The sequence below is a fragment of the Kwoniella shandongensis genome, chromosome 2, assembly GCF_008629635.2.
Source record: "Kwoniella shandongensis chromosome 2, complete sequence".
Taxonomy (NCBI): domain Eukaryota; kingdom Fungi; phylum Basidiomycota; class Tremellomycetes; order Tremellales; family Cryptococcaceae; genus Kwoniella; species Kwoniella shandongensis.
In genome coordinates, this window is record NC_089288.1 from 1640302 (window position 1) to 1658628 (window position 18327).

Sequence of the window (18327 nt, forward strand, 5' to 3'; positions counted from 1 at the left end):
GTAATCTGATAATTTCGATGAGGAGCGTTGATTAAGGTGAGGCGAGAGCGGACACAGCGAGAGCAAGGGGCAGGGCCAGGGGGGAAGCAAAGGGGGGAGAGGAGAGGAGGGGAAGGGAGGGAATTATGAGATGGGGTAATAGTCATCAAGAGTCCAGTCAGGGTATATCTCGTCTATTAATTTTGTGTGTTTGGGTCAGTGCGAGTTATCAGATAAAAATACAGCTTGATCGATTGGGAAGGAGTACACCGAATAACACCGGAATACTCCGAACATCACACTCAACGTGGCACTTCGGCCGATCATCAATTAAACACTCACACCCCGGCCGACAGTATCCTAAGTGAGATGGTACTGTATGGTACATTTGCATAATAATGGTACAACTGGATACTATCTATCAACCATGGCTAGATAACAGAGATGGAAACGAGATATGGCCATCTACTTCCTTATCTAGTCCCTACGAAGCGCATCAAGCCGTTTTTGTAGATCCATCTCATCCGAGCTTATCGCACCCCCGCCACCACCTGCACCACCGCCGGGGGCACCCGCTGCGTCGCCAGACGAGAATGCAGGTAATCCTTCTGCCACTGCCACACGGGATGATTGTAATGGCTCGTTTGCCATTGGGTTCGCAGTAGGAGCGGAGGCCAGCTAAATGAAGTTGCAAAGCATCTGTCAGCCAACTTTCTCGCAACTAAGGCGTACCAGAACATTGGTCGACTTACCGAATCGTTCATGCTCATTCCAATCTCTTCCAAGACTTCATTGAGGATCTTATCGCTCTCCACATCCTCTCCTTCCCCTTCGTCCTCTCCTTCCATTGCATCGTCGACAGCATCCGACATCATCTCCTCCTTCATGTCCATTGTGGAAGACTCTCGCTCAAAGTCGTTCATGATTTTCTGGATCTGTGAGATGAAATGTGCCAATGATTCGACCGTGATATCGTAGATGAAAGTGATGAATAGAGAAGGTAGCCATAGGACTGAACGTTAGCTACCACATTCCACACGGCATAATCGAATAGCATGAACGCACCTGAGGAAGATTCAAACTCCTGTTCATCTGTCCCATAGCCTGGATATATATCACTTATCAGCAGCGTCCAGCGCGCACACGTGCATAGATCTTGATGTATGCTCCACTCACCCTCGTCGCTCCCTTCATCGCTTGAGCCATCTGCTCATTACTTCTCAGTGTTTGCATTCTCAACGACACCGCTTGTAATTGGACCCTCATCTGAGTGAACTTTTGAACATATCGTCTCGTTCTCACAAGATCCTTCGCCATGATCTTACATGCGTTCTATATCCATCACAGTGATCTCAGCCATCAGCACAGTACACTACGACGCACGCAAATGAATGCGATTGAGATTAATCGTGAGGATTGTTGAAGGGGAGATGCGAAGTTCACTTACCATATTACCAGCCTTGGCATTTCGTTTGATCTCTGCCATAGTCTTCTTCTCTTGAGCTTCCAATTTAGCCTTCTCTCGATCGAGTTCTCTCTGAGCTTTCTGCAACGACCGTTGATGTTGTCTTAGACGTTCGGCGGGGGTCATAGATCGACCGAATAGCGTGTCCTGATAGCGGTCGTTAGTGACTTGGGCTTTGACCGCTGGAAGTCCAGCACTCACGAGGATGTTCATTGTGACGGTATTCGAGGTCTCGAACGTATGAGCTTTGCTAGATGAGGTTGAAGTATGTGTGTATTGTTGAGGTTGTAGGTAGGTGCATGGAGGTGAAGCGTTGACGACGATTGTTGTGCAATGTTATGACGGTACGACGCCGAGAGCTGTGTGAGACGTTCAACCGGAAGCAGCTGGACGGAATCAGATTCACGTGACGTGTTTGTGTCTCGAACCGTGATTCATCGCATCGCCAGTAAAGTGACGCTTCTCCATTGTTGTTCACCTTGCTTATCAACTTCTTACGGCTAATTGTCTGCTGCGCATACGAGGGGAGCGGATCGATGAGGCTACAACATATCGTCTACTGGGCTCTGGCTCTCACCAGCTCGGTGTTCGCTACGACATCAACGGATGACGACGATGACTTTCAACTTCGACAATTAACGGATGACAATTTCAAGTCCAACACAGCCCAAGGGCTATGGTGAGTCTCCTTTCGCTAGTTCTTTGAGGATGCATACTGACCACGTATCATGCGATTCCAGGCTTGTGGAGCACTTCTCACCCAAATGTAAGCAATGCTACGTGGACACTAAGGTCGCAGAATGCCAGTAGCGGAACTGACAGAATATCAACATAGGTGGTCATTGTAGAGCATTCGCGCCGACATGGACCCAGTTGGCGAAGGACAAACAACACTTGGAGCGATTGACAGGCTTTCACATGGCTCAAGTCAACTGCTTAGCACAAGGAGGTAGGTCAAGTTGAAGGTATTTGGTAGTGCGGCCTTATCAACTGACACCGGACCTTTTGCAGATCTGTGTAACAGTAATGGCATCAAATTCTGTATGTCTCGTTCCCAACTCATTACCCGCGTCCTCTGCTGACAAACAAACAATAGATCCTCAGCTCATCTTGTGAGCTCTCCTGCCAGCGTTACGCCAGCTTTCGAACCGATTACTGACAAAGCTGCTTGTTCCAGATATTCCGACGGTAAACCCCTACCTCATTACGGTGGTGATCGCTCTTACGCCGACTTATCGAAATACATCGACGAACATTCGTCCAACTACGCTCAAGATGTGATGAAGGTTGCTCAGGTAGATGCGGAAGGAACAAGTGGCGTGTATGCGAATCCCGAAGGGAAGATTGCGGAAGTGGACGAGATAGGATTGGAGGCGCTGAGGTCCGCTGGACCGGTGTTGACCGAGTTCTTTGCGCCATGGTGTGGACAGTGAGTCGTTCTGCGTCTTCCACTGTTCGAAGTGATTGCTGACAATACGACTAGTTGTAAGAAATTGAGGCCGAGTGAGTTTTCCAATTGAAGGTGACAGGTGTACTGTAGCTAATACATATTGCAGTCTACGAACAGCTTGCGGAAGCCATGAAGGGCAAACTCAACATTGCTGCCGTAGACTGTGAAGCGCATCAAGCCTTCTGTCGAAGGGTGGGCATTCAAGGATATCCCACCATCCGAATGTGAGTTTCGGTGATCGAAGAGTGTGTACTACAGACATTGATCATGTTGAATCAGGTTCCATCATGCAACGTCAACCGAATACACTGGTGCTCGAAGCCTGGAGAAGCTGAAAGAGTTCGCCTCGAAAGCTATCAAAGTGTGAGCTATTCGTGTATTTTCCTTTTGTACGATCAGCTAATAGCCGTCTGCAGCACAACGCTGCATCCAATCAAGGTGGACGACTTCGAAGACGTGGTCAAGCAGAATGAGGCGATGTTCCTCTACCTGCAGAATTTTGATACGACCGTTGCCGAGCAGGTGTGTCGTAACGTTTACCGGCAGCGACTTGTTGCTGATAATCAACACTTGTTCAGAATTCCGTAAAGGCAGCGCTCGAACCTCTCATCGGCTCCGTCCCCGCGTTCACTTCCTCCGACCCACAGCTATATAAACGGTTGTCCATCTCAAATCCACCGCCCACATCCATCCTCTTCGCATTTTCGTCCTACTCAAGCCGACCTGTCGGATCATTACCTTTCCCAGCCTCACAAGCAGACGTAGACCGATTTGTTCAGCTTCACCGTTTCCCTACGTTGGTGGAACTTACCGCAGCCAACCATCCGGAGATTATGAAGGGTGATGCGAAGGCCATTGTGGTGTTGGGAGCCTTGCACAAGGGATCTGAGGGGGTAAAGGAGCAGGAAAGGTTAGATGAGATTGCTCGGGCATGGAAGAAAGGTGGAAGACGATTTGACCAACCGGTGTGGTTCGTTTGGGTGGACGGGGAGAAGTGGTCAGGATGGCTAAAGCAGTCTTACGGGTACGGTTTTCCACTATATAAGGGTGCCAAGAGTGTCCGGCTGATCCCTTATCGAAAATAGGATTCGAAAGAGGGAACTCCCAGCTGTTGTGGTGATCGACCCACCAGTAGGCGTTTCCCCTCCACTTCCGGTGAACCCGCTAACTTTGGTCTCAGAACAACGAGTATTACGACACTACCATCGAGGGGAGTAGAATGTCGTTCGACGGGACTAGCACATTCTCTGTCCTCGAGGGATTCTACCAGCATTTCTTGAAACCGAAGAGGGTAGAAACGACCCTCGAATGGGGATCCAGATCCGCCGCCGAAACACTTATCAGCCTTGGTGTGAGTGGAGGTTTCCTTCTTCCGACTGCGTTCATCACAATACAGATGCTGACAAGCGGTGACAACTGTAGCAAACGAGCGTGGAGCATCCGTTCGTAGCTATGATCACGCTCATCGGCACTGTCGCACTATTCGTGTTCCTGTTACAAAAATGTATAGGACGGGATCCCAAGGAATCTACACTTCCGTCAAGACTGGATTGAATGTAGTATTTCGAGTCTGATATGGTGTAGGACTAGATTGGATGTTTTTGATACGGTATATACCCTGCATTGCCCTGATGATAGACGTGTAGACTGGGTGCTTGGACGAGAGTGCTCTGCGAAACGGGACTGTGTACCAGGCGTTACCTACAACTTACGCACGGACGGATGAAATGTCGACTCAATGAAAGAACCCATTCTTCATACCTTAACGTACCGTCCTACAGTATAATTCATATCTCCAGCTTTCAACATCAATGAACTTTTCTCCGAGTCATCCACCGATGACTGAATTCACGCCAAGATGCCTCCAGAACCACTGATACTGTAGCACAGCGCTCCCTCCCTCTGAACTTCGACGACGTCAATGCTATTAAGCAAATCGTAACATACCGTTAAGGGCCCGCAAGTGTCTGTGTTGTTTGATAGCAGAAGAGAGTTGACCCATGTATCCATGTATGACCTTCCAGTGTTGGAGTAGCTGAGCTTTACTGTGCTAGCACCTACCTTTGCACTGATCTTCTTCAACCCGTATGTTGGGACGTACATCCGCACGGGAAACTGACTGATGCACCCAGAGGTCTGTGCTCAAAGGAGACTCTTGCTCACCTGTCACATATACAGTGACTCGACCATTCATCAACACACAGTCTCTCATTCCCCTTTTCCATATCACTCAATCACGAGCGACGCTTTCAACATGCCATCGTCGGTTCCTTCTAGCCCCTTCAGTTATGGGATCTTAGCGTCAGAAAACCACATAATCGATAATCGAGACAACAAAGACAGCACCCCCTTCATTGGCATATCGATGGTTCAAGTAGGAAGAGAAAGCGAGCTTGAATTACGATCTTCAAATGCCTGTCATAGGAGCACTCGCGATGGATGTCAGTGCGGGGTGTGCAGATTTGATCAGTCAAGTCCCCTCTGTGCATCTGGCTGCGCTCCCCAGAGCAACAAAGAGGCGCGATTTGGATCGTGCGTCAAAAGCCGACTGGGATGTTATAGCAAAGGAGTTCGTGAGATTGTTGACACCGGAGGATTATTTTTAGAAAGGAGCGAGACAGTTTGAAGAGCGTGAAGTCGATCACTTTCTTCTGTGAACTTCGAACTTGTTGAGTCAGTCCAACGATGTGCACCAGATCAACTTTGTGCTCATATCTGTGCGTGCTACCTTCCGGACAAGGTCAGGTTCCAGTCGCAAATACCATGTGTTGAACATGTCGAATCATGTCGAATAGAATATGTCTACCTACACAGTCTCCTTCCGCGACAGCAGCGGTTGCTCGAACTGAGCTTGCAGCCGGCCTTACTGCGCGACGTATTTAGCGACTACCTCTACCACTTCTACATCCCCTTCTCTCTTCCTATCCTCCTCCCACTCCTCATACGCCTTCCACCACCATTTATGTGTCTCCCCATCCTTCCCCAGATACCCCGCGACTCCATCCTCACCCACTCTTTTTGACCACGGCTTGTCCACGATGTAATGCAAGACGACAACTTCGTCATCTCGCCACATATCGGGATGCCAATACCTCATCGTCTTGATCGCGTTATATTGCCATCCTACATTCTTCCATTTACCATCGTAAAAATCGCCGAGGAAATCTTGATCCGGAAACTTGTAGCTCTTCAAGAGTGTCGGATTGGTATTGAACACCTCCATCATTTCTAGCCATATTCGTTCGGAAGGACGAAAGACGAACATTCCCGAGTTGAGTAATCGATATGTGATCTTCTGTTCTTCCGTCTCGCTCGAGTTCACCTCCTTTGGACGATCGAGACAATGTGGATGGACTTCGCTTGTGAAAAGACAATTCTCCTTTTTCCATTCTTCAGCTGCCCAAGGATCTTTATCCAAATTGCAAACACAAGCTCCATTCGCCAAGATCCCATCTCCCTCAGCTGGTAGATCTATCTTGAACAATTTCCCCGGATCACGGAAGATCAACATGTCCGCATCTAAGAAACATATCTTCTCGTATCCCAATTCGTACAGTTGGAAAACTCGTAATTTCGTCCAAGTGTCTGCGAATCGCTCAGCGATGAGATTTTGGGGTTTGTCGAATTTCGGTAAGAGTGGATCGACAGGAGTAAGGATGACATTGGTCCGTTTCGCTTCGAGCTCCAGGGCGGAGATAGTGCTTTCGGGAATGGAATGAGGGGTGTAGAGGAGGAGCAGAGGGTGAGGTGAATGATAGTGCAGAGAATGGGCGAGGAGGATTGCTCCGGGTAGGTACGAAGTGGAGGTTATGAGTGTCGCATAGGCATACTTGCTCGAAGAGGCAGAAGACGACACCCCACCTTGCGATACTGAGTCGTGCATGGCTGCTGTGGCTGAGAGAATGGGATGAAGGAGGAAGACATATGCAACATGGTGAAAGACATTTTGCTTATCTAACTTTTTCACTGGACGTTGCGAGGTGTGATCTGACGAGATACGGTATCGAATCGATCGATCATCATAGAGTGCGTAATACAATCAAAGGTCAGTTACGACACATCGTACCTCGCCGGCCGGGCGATCAACGGAACATCACACGTGGATTCGAAAAACAGTCACGACGTAAAGGTCCCGCTGCGTCATGAACTTGAGTTGAACTGTATGGGCTGTTACATTCTTGCATAAATAAACACAGGAAAGAATACACGAGTCTGATATTGCTATTCTCCAACGCCCACTTCACTTGACGGTCTTCATAATCCTCAGAAACTCGTCTGCTAGACCGTTCCAGTCCATCTTGGTGCCCGATGTGAGATCGTACTTGGTAGTGGCTCTCATCAGAGCCAATAAATGCAATGGCTGCATTGCCGCTAATTCGCGCGCATCCCAAAATCTTGGGTCCATCACATTGGACCCATTCGGTGGCGCTTCGACAGTCTTCACGCCGCTGGACCCCCAAAACCAGCGGTCCACTTTGCGCCCCTTGTCATCGGTATTGGAGACCCAGACTTTACCAACCATCATGAGAATAGCGTCCGCACAATAGTGTGTATCATCCATGTCGGAACCGAGGATGAACAGGTGATGCGGAGAGATGTTTGCCGATTTGCTTTTCAGGATGTCGTATGCTACGCGGAATGCTGCGTGTCGAACCAAACCACGTTCGTATTTATCGAGAAACGAGAATAGGGGGAAAAGGTAATCGATATCATTACTCGTAGGTTCCGGCCATTTGTTCGATTGAAGCAGATCGAGGAAGAGGCGAACGACTCCAGAGACTTCGAAGAATGTATCGGTAAGCACGATTCGGTCATCTTCCTTATCCGCTGCATCCGTATCGCCGTTTGATCGACCAGAGCTTAATAGCATGTGTCGGAACACCGGACTATCTCGAGATACCGTCAGTGTCGCTTACGTCCTTATCATATCGAATGATACCACAATACCCACCTAGCCGAGATCAGATGATACTTGTACACCTTGAAAGCGACATAATCGCTTGAGATGAGTATCAAGTCCGCTTCCGCATCACTGTGCACTTCATCCATCTTCGGCTCGTTCTCCACTTCTACCAAAGACGAGCTCTGCGATTTGGGAGATTCTGTGTCGGATGACATGATAGGTCGACGCGGTGTGTGCGGAGAAGGGTTTGTTGGTGGAATGCTTCGTTACTACACAATGCGGAAGGAGCTGATGTAGAAAGTGGGATGGATCGTGGTTATAAAAGCAGTGCGGATATATTGTGACTTCCATTTCCATTGAGTTATGCTTCGCCTCCTCATGCTTACTTCTTTCTCATGACGAAAGGCGGCGATTGTGTCAAGGTTTAGAGTCTGGACAGTCCACCGTACAACATCACATACAGTACGTATAACGATGTGAGACATGATGACTTGAACACGCTCACTATATACACAATACATGCTTGATGAGTTACTAACTACTTCGCATAACCTACAGTACTACACGGCTCGCTACTTCTTCGACTCCTTCTCGTAATTCATGAGCTCTGTAAACTCTTTGGCCATATTATCCCATTCGTCGACCTCCAACTCTTCGAAAGGCACGCTGAACTCAAAGTCTATGCTTGCCCTCATTAGCGCTGCCAGATACTTTGGAGGCACTTTCGCAATCTCCTCGACGCGCCATGCTCTGACGTCGAGAACGCTGGCATCTTCCGTCGGACGTCCAATGTGGCCATGACTATTTTCTTCCTTCGTGGACCATCCACTACCGAGTCCTTCTATTGTACCCCCTGACGAGAACACGATAAATCCACTACGTCGAATCGCTTCCGCGCAGTACTCCACATCATCAAAGTTGCTGCCGAGGATGAACAAGTCATCCGGGCCAACGGTACCCAGGTCAAAGAATCGTCTCGCATAAGCCTTCATTGCATGGGAGACGAGTTGACAATCGTATTTGTCGACGAATTGGATAAGCAATCGGGTAGTGACCACTGTCTCTCGGGAGGGATCGGGAGGGGATCGTTTCTGGAGGAAGTCGAGGAAGAGACGGATGACACGAGCGGTTTCGAATGTGGTGTCGGTGAGATTGAGAGTAGGTGACGCGAACGAGGATCCGACCATTGAGCACATATCTCGGAAAACAGGACTGAGTGATGATCACAGAAAGATCAGCGTTTCAGGTCAGACCAGCTCAGGATGGAAGGAAGGAAAAGGAACGCACCTTTCGGAAAGCAAGTGATACTTGTGCACCTTGAAAGCAATATTATCGCTACTGATTAGAATGAAATCTGCTTGAGGATCGTTGTAGTAGTCGTCCATGATTGGCGACTTTCCCTCGATCTTCACAGCGAAGTCAAAGGTGAAGTTAGGTCCGGGTGTTGGAGGTTGGAAATCGGATTGCAAGTCGGTGGCGTTAACGACGGACGAGAGGTTCGCAGAGGATGAGGGTTTAGACCACCTCATCTTCCAAGTATTGATCTTGCCACGATCGCTCAATTCGGCCCCTTTTCGTCTTGGAACCATGTTGATGCTATTACTTCTCGATAGAGAGGGCGCAGGGTTTATAGAAGAGAAGTAGAGAAAAGGAAAGTGACTCGTTCTCTATATATGTATCGTCTCAACTTTGCGCACTGGCCACCGAATTTCAAAGTGGACAACCTCCACCTTCGACCAGAACCTCCCTGAAAAACAACATTCCACTTCCTACTTGCTCTCTCTTCCACTAGACAGATATATTTCGCCTTCCTATAAGAATACCAATCACCACAATAAGAGCACCGATGCCGTCTCTATCTCCAACAGCGCTCGCATCCCTCTTCTCGTTGTCCCCTTCATCTCCCCAAATCACCGCTTTCCTCGAGACCCTCGCCTCCCCTTCTCCGCTCCCGCAACCGGAGATCAAATCATACCCCGACGCGATATATCACAACTACTACGCGCTTGGCTTATCACTCTGCTTCTTACCTAACAAAGGTCTCGATTCCGTCGATATATTCAATACTCCCTCTTCCTCCTCCTCTTCTGCGCCCCCACCTCCTCCACCTCGAAATCGATTCAGGAGGGAAGAACCTACATATTCCCCACCACCCGAGATCGAACTGCATTTCCCTACAACGACCCTCGTCGTGCCGCCTGCTAAAGAAGGCGACGAAGCGACAGAATTACCTCGACCGGAGAAAGTCGTCTTGAAACCTAATACGATTGGACGACAACTTGTTAGTTGTTTAGGAGAACCGAGTCGGAAAGGTTCAGGCGGTTGGACAGGATTATGGTTGGAATGGACGAAAGTAGAACTCAAACGACGGTCGGAAGAAGGTGAAGGTGAAGGCGTTGTGGAAGTGGGATTGATGGTGGAGCTGAGAGATCCAGGTGCAGCGGAGAAGATGACAGAAGAGGATATGAGGAAAGGCATGGGAGGGGTTTGGGATCGAGCAGCAAAGTGGGAGTGGAAAAGCTTGAAAGTGTTTAAGCCAGAGTGAGCGGGTCGATTCAGCTCAAGACGTGAATTAGTATGTCAGGAAAGATAGAGACATCCGACTATCTATACAAACACCGATGCCACCCATAGACCTATCGTTATAATCATGCATGTTATATACACTCATCCTCTGCTTTCTCTTCCCGTCTATCACCACTCTTATGCAGCAATACCCTCAATCACATTCTTCAATTCTGTCTCTCCCAAGATCTCGAACCCGCGCTCTTTTGTCACCTGAACAATGTGCACTTGGGTCAGCTTGCGCTGTGATCTGTCGGGCACAGACAGCTTACCTGAGCCAGTTGAACGTTGTTCTCGTCCAACTTCTCCTCCATCACCTGCTTCAAAACCTTCAGTGCCAGAGTGTGAGCCTCGACAAGAGTCATTTGCTGTTGAATGAATAGTCAGCTGTTATCCTGTGTCGGGGACGCACTAGGGTCAGTCAGCTGACCTTGTGGTATGCGTCTTGAAGACTTTGTTGGGCAGCATCAGAACCTGATCCAATGGCTTTGGCATCGTATCGGACGAAAGTACCAGAGGGATCGGTGTGGTAGCTGGCGGGAAAGTGAACGTGAGCTTGCTGTTTGGTCAGAACGTACGCAGATTGTCAGCTTACAGTTGGGGACCCTGCTCGTCTATTCCAGCGATGAGCAAAGCAACACCGAACGGTCTTGACTAGAGGAGTAGCCATACACATTAGCTTGGCCCTTCCTCAACAACGACCCCATTAAGATCGATAGTGTGTTCAGAGTACTCACCATCAACGCATCGTCATCCTCTACACTCTCACCGAACCTCAAAGCCAAATCACAAACTGCCTGCGTACAGCTCTCCACCCCGATCGGCTCATCATACGTGAACGCATGCATCTGACCCGTCACTCTCGCATGTTCCACCATAGTCCTAGCATCGGCTGTAAGACCTGACATTGCACAACCGATATGGGAGTCGATCTCCATGATCTTTTCGATAGAAGAGGATTCGAGCAAGGGGGAAGGAACTCGTTTTTCAACGGCAAGGATTGTACCGTGAGGTGTGGTTATTCCGACTGTCGTGGACCCGAGCTGTACAACGAGACGACGTTTGAGTTAGGCTGTCACACTTCATATAGTATCCTGTAACAACTCACCTTGATGGCCTCCATTGCGTACTCGACTAAGGAAAAGGGAAGGTGAGTCAAATCCTGGCCGGCATTAGATACCATTATACAACACACCTTGGAATAATCGACCCTACCAATGCTTCGTCAGCTATGTCCCGGTCGTCTAGACGAGAGGCTAGCTTACCTCGGGCGAGAAGGTGTTGACACCTCTGTCATACTCGGATCTGCGAGCAAAAGGAGGCGTCAGCAATGAGTAGAAGGAAATGAGAAGGGCCGTGTCGTTGAACAAAGTAGTAGTGACCGATGCGCCGTCCTCACCTTGTCATGAACATCTTGAAGAACTACTGCGTGTAGTTTAGAAAGAGAAGGAGGTTTCTAGATTGCGTAAGGATAGGTGTTACAGTCTAGTGCTGAGTCGGACAATCAATCAACTGATTCGAGGAATAAGTGGTTGATGATGAACTGGACGCTCACGACGACGTTGAACGCTCGCGCGTTGGAATGGGTAGAGTGTTACGTAACATACTCTGCTCGATCACTTGCCACGTGGCTATCTTTGTTTTTGTTATAACCGGAGAGATTCACTGACCGTGCTCTCTCTCTGATTGTTTCAAGTTGATGGTACGGTGGTACAGTCAACGAACATTACAGAGGAGAGAGATCAAGTTTTTCACTGTTCTCCTTTCTCCTCTTCGTCAGCATTTCATGATAGACAGATGACACCACACACTCTTCGATACCGCACGTGAGATACCTCCCGCTACTAGGTGAGCTTGGTAATCACTACGAGACCCATTGGCGGGCCCTACCCAAGCTCGAACCTTTTCGTGAGAGACCAGTGTGATGCCGGCGGTGAGTAAAGTAGAGCTCATTCGGAGTGGGTTTGTTCCAAACCACAGAACTTCTTGGCTTATTCGTACTCCTCTTTAGAACCAGGTTACTCCCATTCGACTCACTCGAGGTGTACTCGCCAATCTCCCACCTGGATCTTACCACTCCGAATATGAGATTGATGATGACGACGATTCTTCGGTGGAAGCTCTAGAAGAGCCTCCTGAACACTTAAGAAGATGGAGTAATCGGGATAACCCCATTCCAGTCGAGTCCGAGGACGAAGCGACACCAACGAAAGCTGAAGAACCCTTGGCTTTGGCTCGCAATCTTCGCGCTGAGACTGCGCGCGAGGATGAGAATACAAGGAAGAGGGCGCTGGAAAGGCTGTATGATAGTGACGGCGACGAAGAGGACGACGACTATACGCCGCCTATGACACCGGTTCCAGCCAAACGACTTCGACCAGACCGATTTGACCATGTACAAGGGCCGTCATCTCCATCCCTATTCTCGATTGATTACAGTTCTCCACCCCCTCTCCTGCCAGAGATAGGCAGTCCTTCCACCCAAATCCCTTACCCTCCTGCGCCTGGTCCATCGATCGTTCCCTCTGCAGTTGTACCCCCGACGAACCAGCCTGATGCCTTTCTTGCCGATGTTTTGGAGGTATTACCGGATCTCGATCCCGAATGGGCCACACAGGTCATCGCAACTGAGATGGCAAGGGGCAACAAACAGGAGCTAGCGTACCGGGTGATCAACACGGCTCTGGAAATGAAAGATGGGTATCCCAAGCTGAAAAATAATGTCAAGGGAAAGGCAAAGGAGAAGGAATCGGGCGCTGAAGATGGTTACAAGGGGATGGTGTACCGAAAGAAGAAGAGACTGGGTAAAATGTATCTCTCCAAGTCTCTCGCTGCTCTTGAGGACGACTTCCCGCAGATTCCAGTGCCACAGTGAGTTCCCCTTAAAATTTATAGCAAGTTAGCTTACAACTTGGACAACAGCATTCGAGCGACGTTTTTCTCCTTGTCTTATCTCTACGCTCCGGCTTATTTCTTGCTCAAGGAGCACAGTCAAACGAATCCCAAACCGTACGCAGAGCTGAAGCGGCCACGACCGGTTGGTAAAGGCAAAGAGAGAGCTGCCCGACATGTAGCTCTACTGTCATCGCAGAGCTCTGCCGGAAGCGAAGAAGATGGTGGAGCAAGGGAGTTTAAAAAAGAACGAGCGTATCTGTTGAAATCCATCGGTAGGTTGTGGTAGAATGGAGCCGTTTGGAGAGTACTGACTTACAATGTTCAGCTTAGGATCAGAAGGAGGCAGACAGAGCAGCAGCCAAACAAGTCGCTCAAGAAGAAGCGGAGGAGAATGGAACAGGGATTGAGTGTGGTTGCTGTTTCGATCAAGTGCTCTTCGTGAGTACTCAAAACGTCAAATGTGTGAATGCAGGCCTAATGGCCACATCGTGTATAGGAGGACACCTATCAATGCGAAGAAGGGCATTTGTTCTGCCGCGGGTGCGCAAACACCCATGCTGAGAGTAAGCTGGGAGAACAGCAAACGGTATGATAACCTCTCTGCATTCTCATCAAGAAAGCTGACATCACCTCAGTCAATCTTATGTATGGATATGACTGGCTGTCAAGCTGCTTTCCCGGAGAAAGAACTCGGTCGCCTACTCTCGTCCAAATCCTTTGGTCTATATCATCGACTGAAACAAGCCAAGGAGCTGGAGCTTGCCAAAATCGATGGCCTCGAAACCTGTCCTGTGTGTCCCTTTGCGGCAATCGTTGACGACCCTAATGACAAGCTGTTCCGATGTATGAATGAGGAATGTGGGCAAGTGACATGTAGAAAGTGTAGAAATAAGGAGCACATACCGAAGACATGTGAAGGTGAGTGCCTCCCTTTGACAATCCATGGAACAGAGTGCTGACCCCATTTCCAGAGATGGAAGCCGATCGTAACCTGGACAAACGACACGCCGTGGAAGACGCGATGTCCGAAGCTTTGATCCGAAAGTGTCCAAAGTGCGCGAAGCCTTTCATCAAAGACTCCGGGTGCGTGATACCACATCCTGCGTGCGGGCTGAAGCTGATCGTCTTTCAGATGTAACAAGATATACTGTACGAAATGCGGTGCGTTGTCATGCTACATCTGCCGCAAGGCCATAGCAGGGTGAGCAAGGTACCCCAATTTGTGCGGTTTCCGACCAATGCTGATTTATCTCGTTACAGCTACGATCATTTCGATCAGAGTAAGTTGCACTTGCGAAATGGCTCTACATAGCACGTCCTGACATTAATCAGCACCCGGAGGTGGGCAAGCCAAAGTCGTAGGGCGATGTCCTCTCTGGGATGGCTCAGAGAGACGACTCGACGACGAAGCGGTGTGTCATCCCCTCATGCAAACGGTAGATCTAAGCTGATAGGGTCACAGATATTGGCGGCTCGTGACGAAGCGCAAGGAAGAGCTCGAGCCGCAGCAGAGGAAGAAGGCATACAGTTGGCTGACGAAGACATAAACGTCGCTCTGCCGAATGTTGCTCAACCAGCTGGGGGTGTTGCTGCTCGACATATGCCTCAAGTCCCATATGCGGGTCAATTGTACCAGCCTGGCTTGCAGATGGCATATGGTGAGCATCTTATGTCCTTGCAGTGTGGCGGAGCACATCTAACGTATATTGCAGCCTATGGCCATCACGGCGTCCTCCCAGCTGCTATTCCCCAGCATGACCCGTACCTTCGCGCACCCCCGGCTCCGAATCCGCAGCCCGTGAGAGCTCCCCATCCTGCGGATCCTGTACGGCCACGAGCAGTTCCAGCTCAAGACCCACGCCGGACCCCTAGGCGGGCGCGGAGGGCGTAGGGCACGATGACTTGAGGAGACAAGAGAGCTTCCGCGGACAACGACTGAAAGCACCGCAAGCCCAGCAGATCAGCAATTACCTGTACGATAACGATTAAACGATTAGTAGACGACACAACACGACTCGAAACACCTTTTATGTGTACGCAACGACAATTTTCCCTTCCGCATCGCATGTGTTTCTTCGTTGTCAACAGTGTGTTACGTTCCGCATATGCATGTTCATGTTTTGTGTGCATCGTTCCGCGAGCCGTCGTGGGTTGAATTTTTTTTTTTTTGAGGCCGCATCGCTACTCCATCTGAACAACAAGTGAATGATGTCTTTGATGTTGCGGTCAAGCTGCAACACGGCGTCGTGCACATGGCTTGTTGATATGGTGGGAGGGACTGAACAGGACATGCATACAGGGTCCAGTTTATGTAAGTGGGCTGCTCATGGAAAGTCCTTATCGAAACGTTAAGACACTGTAATCACATTCATCGACTAATTCCTATCATTGATATATACACCTCGCTGCCCAATCAATCCTCCCAATTCACTTCTCTCCCTCCTTCACACTGTCCTTGAGTTCGACTGGTGCACACCACAAGGCAATTTGGAGACCTCCCTCAAATCCATGAGACCAACTTCACACTACTTGCTGACAGTACTGGTCTCAGCTGTGCTGGAAGAAGCAGAATCAAATCTCGAACTTGGCCTGACAGACCAAAAGACCCTGCCATTGTTATATGAGAAACGAGATTCATTCTTTTCCCACCAAGATATGATGACCTTTTCTCCTTCACTGACAGCTTCCGCTCTAGTTTTGGGTAAGCTCCCATGTTTTTCCTTGTAAGTTTCCTGCCAATGATCCCAGCGGAACCCTTCCATCTGATGGTCTTCTATGCTAGAAGGAAACCCATTGGTTGATTTTGATTTCTTGTCAATCCAGGCTAGGGGAAGATATTCTTCTTCAGTCCACTCCTTCCAGCCAATCATAACATCAAAGAAACGATCATTTCTGAGTTCCGGACCAGGTGGGGTCATACAATCCTTAGAAGGATAGTATCGTGGCATTGTGTTGAAGAAACAGCTTTGTAGGTGTGTGGTGTTCTCAAAAGTAGTGATAGGAGCTAACAGCAGAGCAGCCTGGAAGATCAACAGTGATGGGATCGTTGGGTTATAAAGGTGAACTGAAGTATGTGAACAAAGTGAAGTGAGAAAGTGAAGTGTTGAATGATGGTATTAGACAGAAAGACCAACAGATTTTGCCACTGATACCTCCTTAAATAATGTGCAGAGCCTTATACAGATGACACTCTGCAGGTGACTGAGGGGAGATCCTTTTTTAGAACCCTCAGAAGCCTGGAGAAATTGGACAAGGGGATGCTCATTTGTAACACATAGGGGAAAGGGTGATGTCATGTCACACTATATGACTGAAGAAGCAGTATATCACATCCAAGAAGGCTTTGAGTGTCAAGAAGCATAACAGAGGAATGCCAAATTGGCAAAATGGCATCGTATATCCCCTACAATGTGTGAAGGAGTATGTAGCTATATGCTGACTATAGCAATGTCAGAGCAAACACAACAGTAGGGATACACAGTCTGACGAAATATGTGTTGTGCTCTGTAGCCAAAGATTGGATTGAGTGACAAAATGTTGTGTTCACATGCAACACCTAGCTATTCAATATCTGTTCACTAAGTATAAACCTCTTCCTCATTCTCAGTCCTCTGATATTCCGATGTATAAGACCAAACCTTCCATTCACTTCCTCTGCCTGCCCTCCCATTGCTTCCATCCTCCTGAAACATGTCAGGAGCTAAATCACAGACCTCCTCCAATTATGCAAACACTCTCTCTGCACTACTTTGCACTGCTGCTTACACTGCTGTTCTGAGCAGTGCCATCAGCCCCAGAAGGCTCTTTGGTAAGTGACCAGAAGATTGGACCGTCTTCTGGGAACTCCTCCCACTTTTCCAAACTTCTTGAAAACGCATTTGAGCCTTCAGTGACGGCCGCCTCTGTTGATGTGGGTAAAAATCCTGCATGAGATTCTTCATAGTCCTTCTTCCACGAGGCCATATCCCACGTTCTATGTACTGCAACAAGGAGAGAAGAATCATTTCCCTGCGGAGATGTGACTTTGTGAGTTGGCATGAACTGCCCTGCAGTCACCTCTTTGCTGCCAATCTCTATATTAATCACCCGGCTATTTTCTAAGTTGGTGTGATACTCCTCTGGGAGGCCCTCTGACAACTCATACTTTGGCATTGTGGTTCTGAAGGAGCAGAAGGGGCTGTGTGTATGTGTGGGTGGGAGTGGTGTGAGGTGGCAACATGTCACGATGATCAACAGAGGCTTCAGTCAATGAGGCCCTATCACACCACGGAGACAAGGTTGAGTGATATTCGCCGAAGGCGTCAACTATAATGACGAGATGGACGGGATACTCAGCGAGAATGACGAGAACGACGAGAATCCGAAGAGAACAACCTCAGGATGAGCGTTGTGGCCTTGGACTGACTGAAGGCTAAGTGATATCGTCAAGAGCGATAGCGAAGGTACGGTGTATGACTTTCAATCGGGAAATCACTAAGGAAAAGAGTACAAAAGATGAGAATAGCCATTCTCCTATATATCCATCCATCCATCCGTCCATCTACGTTGAGCGATATTCTACAACTCGGCGAGTTCGTCGAATTAGACCGAATAAGAGATGGGTTCGTTGAATGAAGTTCTACGAGTTCGACGAGAATAGCGAGTAGTGCGGAGAGTGCGTCGGGATCTTGTAGGTCACGTGATGTATGTGGCAGTGACCGTCATGACACAACAAGAGCTGATAGCAGAGAGTGGCTGGAAGACAAATGGGAATGGGCTTGTCTTCTGTGCAAGTGAACCTGGTGTCTAGTGGAAGTTGAGTATTTATGTGGTGTCGATGAGTGATGTGTTGGAGAAATGTTTGAAAGACAAACATGTTTTGTTTGCCAATGAGAACCTCTTAAGTAGTGCACAAAGCCTTGCTGAGGTGACACTATGCAGTTGGTTGAGGGATAAGCCCTCCCTTTCTAGCATCTAGAGAAGCCTGGAGAAATTGGACAAGGGTAAGCTAGTCTGAAACACCAGTGTGAAACAGAGATGTGAAACACCAATGTCATACAATAGGGTCCTATCATTAAGGAGGGCATGCAT

At 48.8% G+C, this 18327-nt stretch overlaps 8 protein-coding genes across 8 annotated transcripts; 3 read left to right on the plus strand and 5 right to left on the minus strand.

Annotated features, from left to right (window-relative positions):
• Positions 1-456: 456 nt before the first annotated feature.
• CI109_101270 (uncharacterized protein) lies at positions 457-1657 on the minus strand (the record flags this gene model as incomplete). Its single annotated transcript, XM_065966943.1, has 6 exons — positions 457-657; positions 732-914; positions 1045-1083; positions 1156-1311; positions 1427-1591; positions 1646-1657. The coding sequence occupies 6 exons, from the start codon at positions 1655-1657 to the stop codon at positions 457-459; spliced, it is 756 nt and encodes a 251-aa protein (XP_065823015.1).
• A 323-nt stretch (positions 1658-1980) lies between these two features.
• CI109_101271 (protein disulfide-isomerase domain) lies at positions 1981-4448 on the plus strand (the record flags this gene model as incomplete). The annotated part of the gene is made up of 14 exons (XM_032008346.1): positions 1981-2123; positions 2185-2210; positions 2280-2393; positions 2456-2485; positions 2541-2556; positions 2622-2873; positions 2928-2947; positions 3001-3118; positions 3174-3257; positions 3311-3416; positions 3473-3918; positions 3980-4025; positions 4075-4245; positions 4317-4448. 14 exons carry the CDS (start codon positions 1981-1983, stop codon positions 4446-4448), a joined length of 1704 nt encoding a protein of 567 aa, XP_031857363.1.
• Positions 4449-5757: 1309 nt separating this feature from the next.
• Positions 5758-6777, minus strand: CI109_101272 (uncharacterized protein; the record flags this gene model as incomplete). Its single annotated transcript, XM_032008345.1, has 1 exon — positions 5758-6777. The coding sequence occupies one exon, from the start codon at positions 6775-6777 to the stop codon at positions 5758-5760; it is 1020 nt and encodes a 339-aa protein (XP_031857362.1).
• Positions 6778-7134: 357 nt separating this feature from the next.
• CI109_101273 (uncharacterized protein) lies at positions 7135-8194 on the minus strand (the record flags this gene model as incomplete). The annotated part of the gene is made up of 3 exons (XM_032008344.2): positions 7135-7780; positions 7846-8058; positions 8184-8194. 3 exons carry the CDS (start codon positions 8192-8194, stop codon positions 7135-7137), a joined length of 870 nt encoding a protein of 289 aa, XP_031857361.2.
• Positions 8195-8369: 175 nt separating this feature from the next.
• CI109_101274 (uncharacterized protein) lies at positions 8370-9386 on the minus strand (the record flags this gene model as incomplete). Its single annotated transcript, XM_032008343.1, has 2 exons — positions 8370-9009; positions 9085-9386. The coding sequence occupies 2 exons, from the start codon at positions 9384-9386 to the stop codon at positions 8370-8372; spliced, it is 942 nt and encodes a 313-aa protein (XP_031857360.1).
• A 257-nt stretch (positions 9387-9643) lies between these two features.
• CI109_101275 (uncharacterized protein) lies at positions 9644-10342 on the plus strand (the record flags this gene model as incomplete). The annotated part of the gene is made up of 1 exon (XM_032008342.1): positions 9644-10342. The coding sequence occupies one exon, from the start codon at positions 9644-9646 to the stop codon at positions 10340-10342; it is 699 nt and encodes a 232-aa protein (XP_031857359.1).
• A 158-nt stretch (positions 10343-10500) lies between these two features.
• On the minus strand, positions 10501-11775 carry CI109_101276 (proteasome subunit alpha type-5; the record flags this gene model as incomplete). Its single annotated transcript, XM_032008341.1, has 9 exons — positions 10501-10575; positions 10635-10730; positions 10793-10895; positions 10958-11016; positions 11100-11405; positions 11471-11496; positions 11558-11573; positions 11628-11667; positions 11762-11775. 9 exons carry the CDS (start codon positions 11773-11775, stop codon positions 10501-10503), a joined length of 735 nt encoding a protein of 244 aa, XP_031857358.1.
• A 511-nt stretch (positions 11776-12286) lies between these two features.
• Positions 12287-15246, plus strand: CI109_101277 (uncharacterized protein; the record flags this gene model as incomplete). Its single annotated transcript, XM_065966944.1, has 13 exons — positions 12287-12295; positions 12374-13233; positions 13285-13529; positions 13604-13695; positions 13754-13843; positions 13893-14175; positions 14229-14340; positions 14390-14458; positions 14518-14537; positions 14590-14669; positions 14720-14915; positions 14970-15055; positions 15130-15246. The coding sequence occupies 13 exons, from the start codon at positions 12287-12289 to the stop codon at positions 15244-15246; spliced, it is 2259 nt and encodes a 752-aa protein (XP_065823016.1).
• Positions 15247-18327: the final 3081 nt, after the last annotated feature.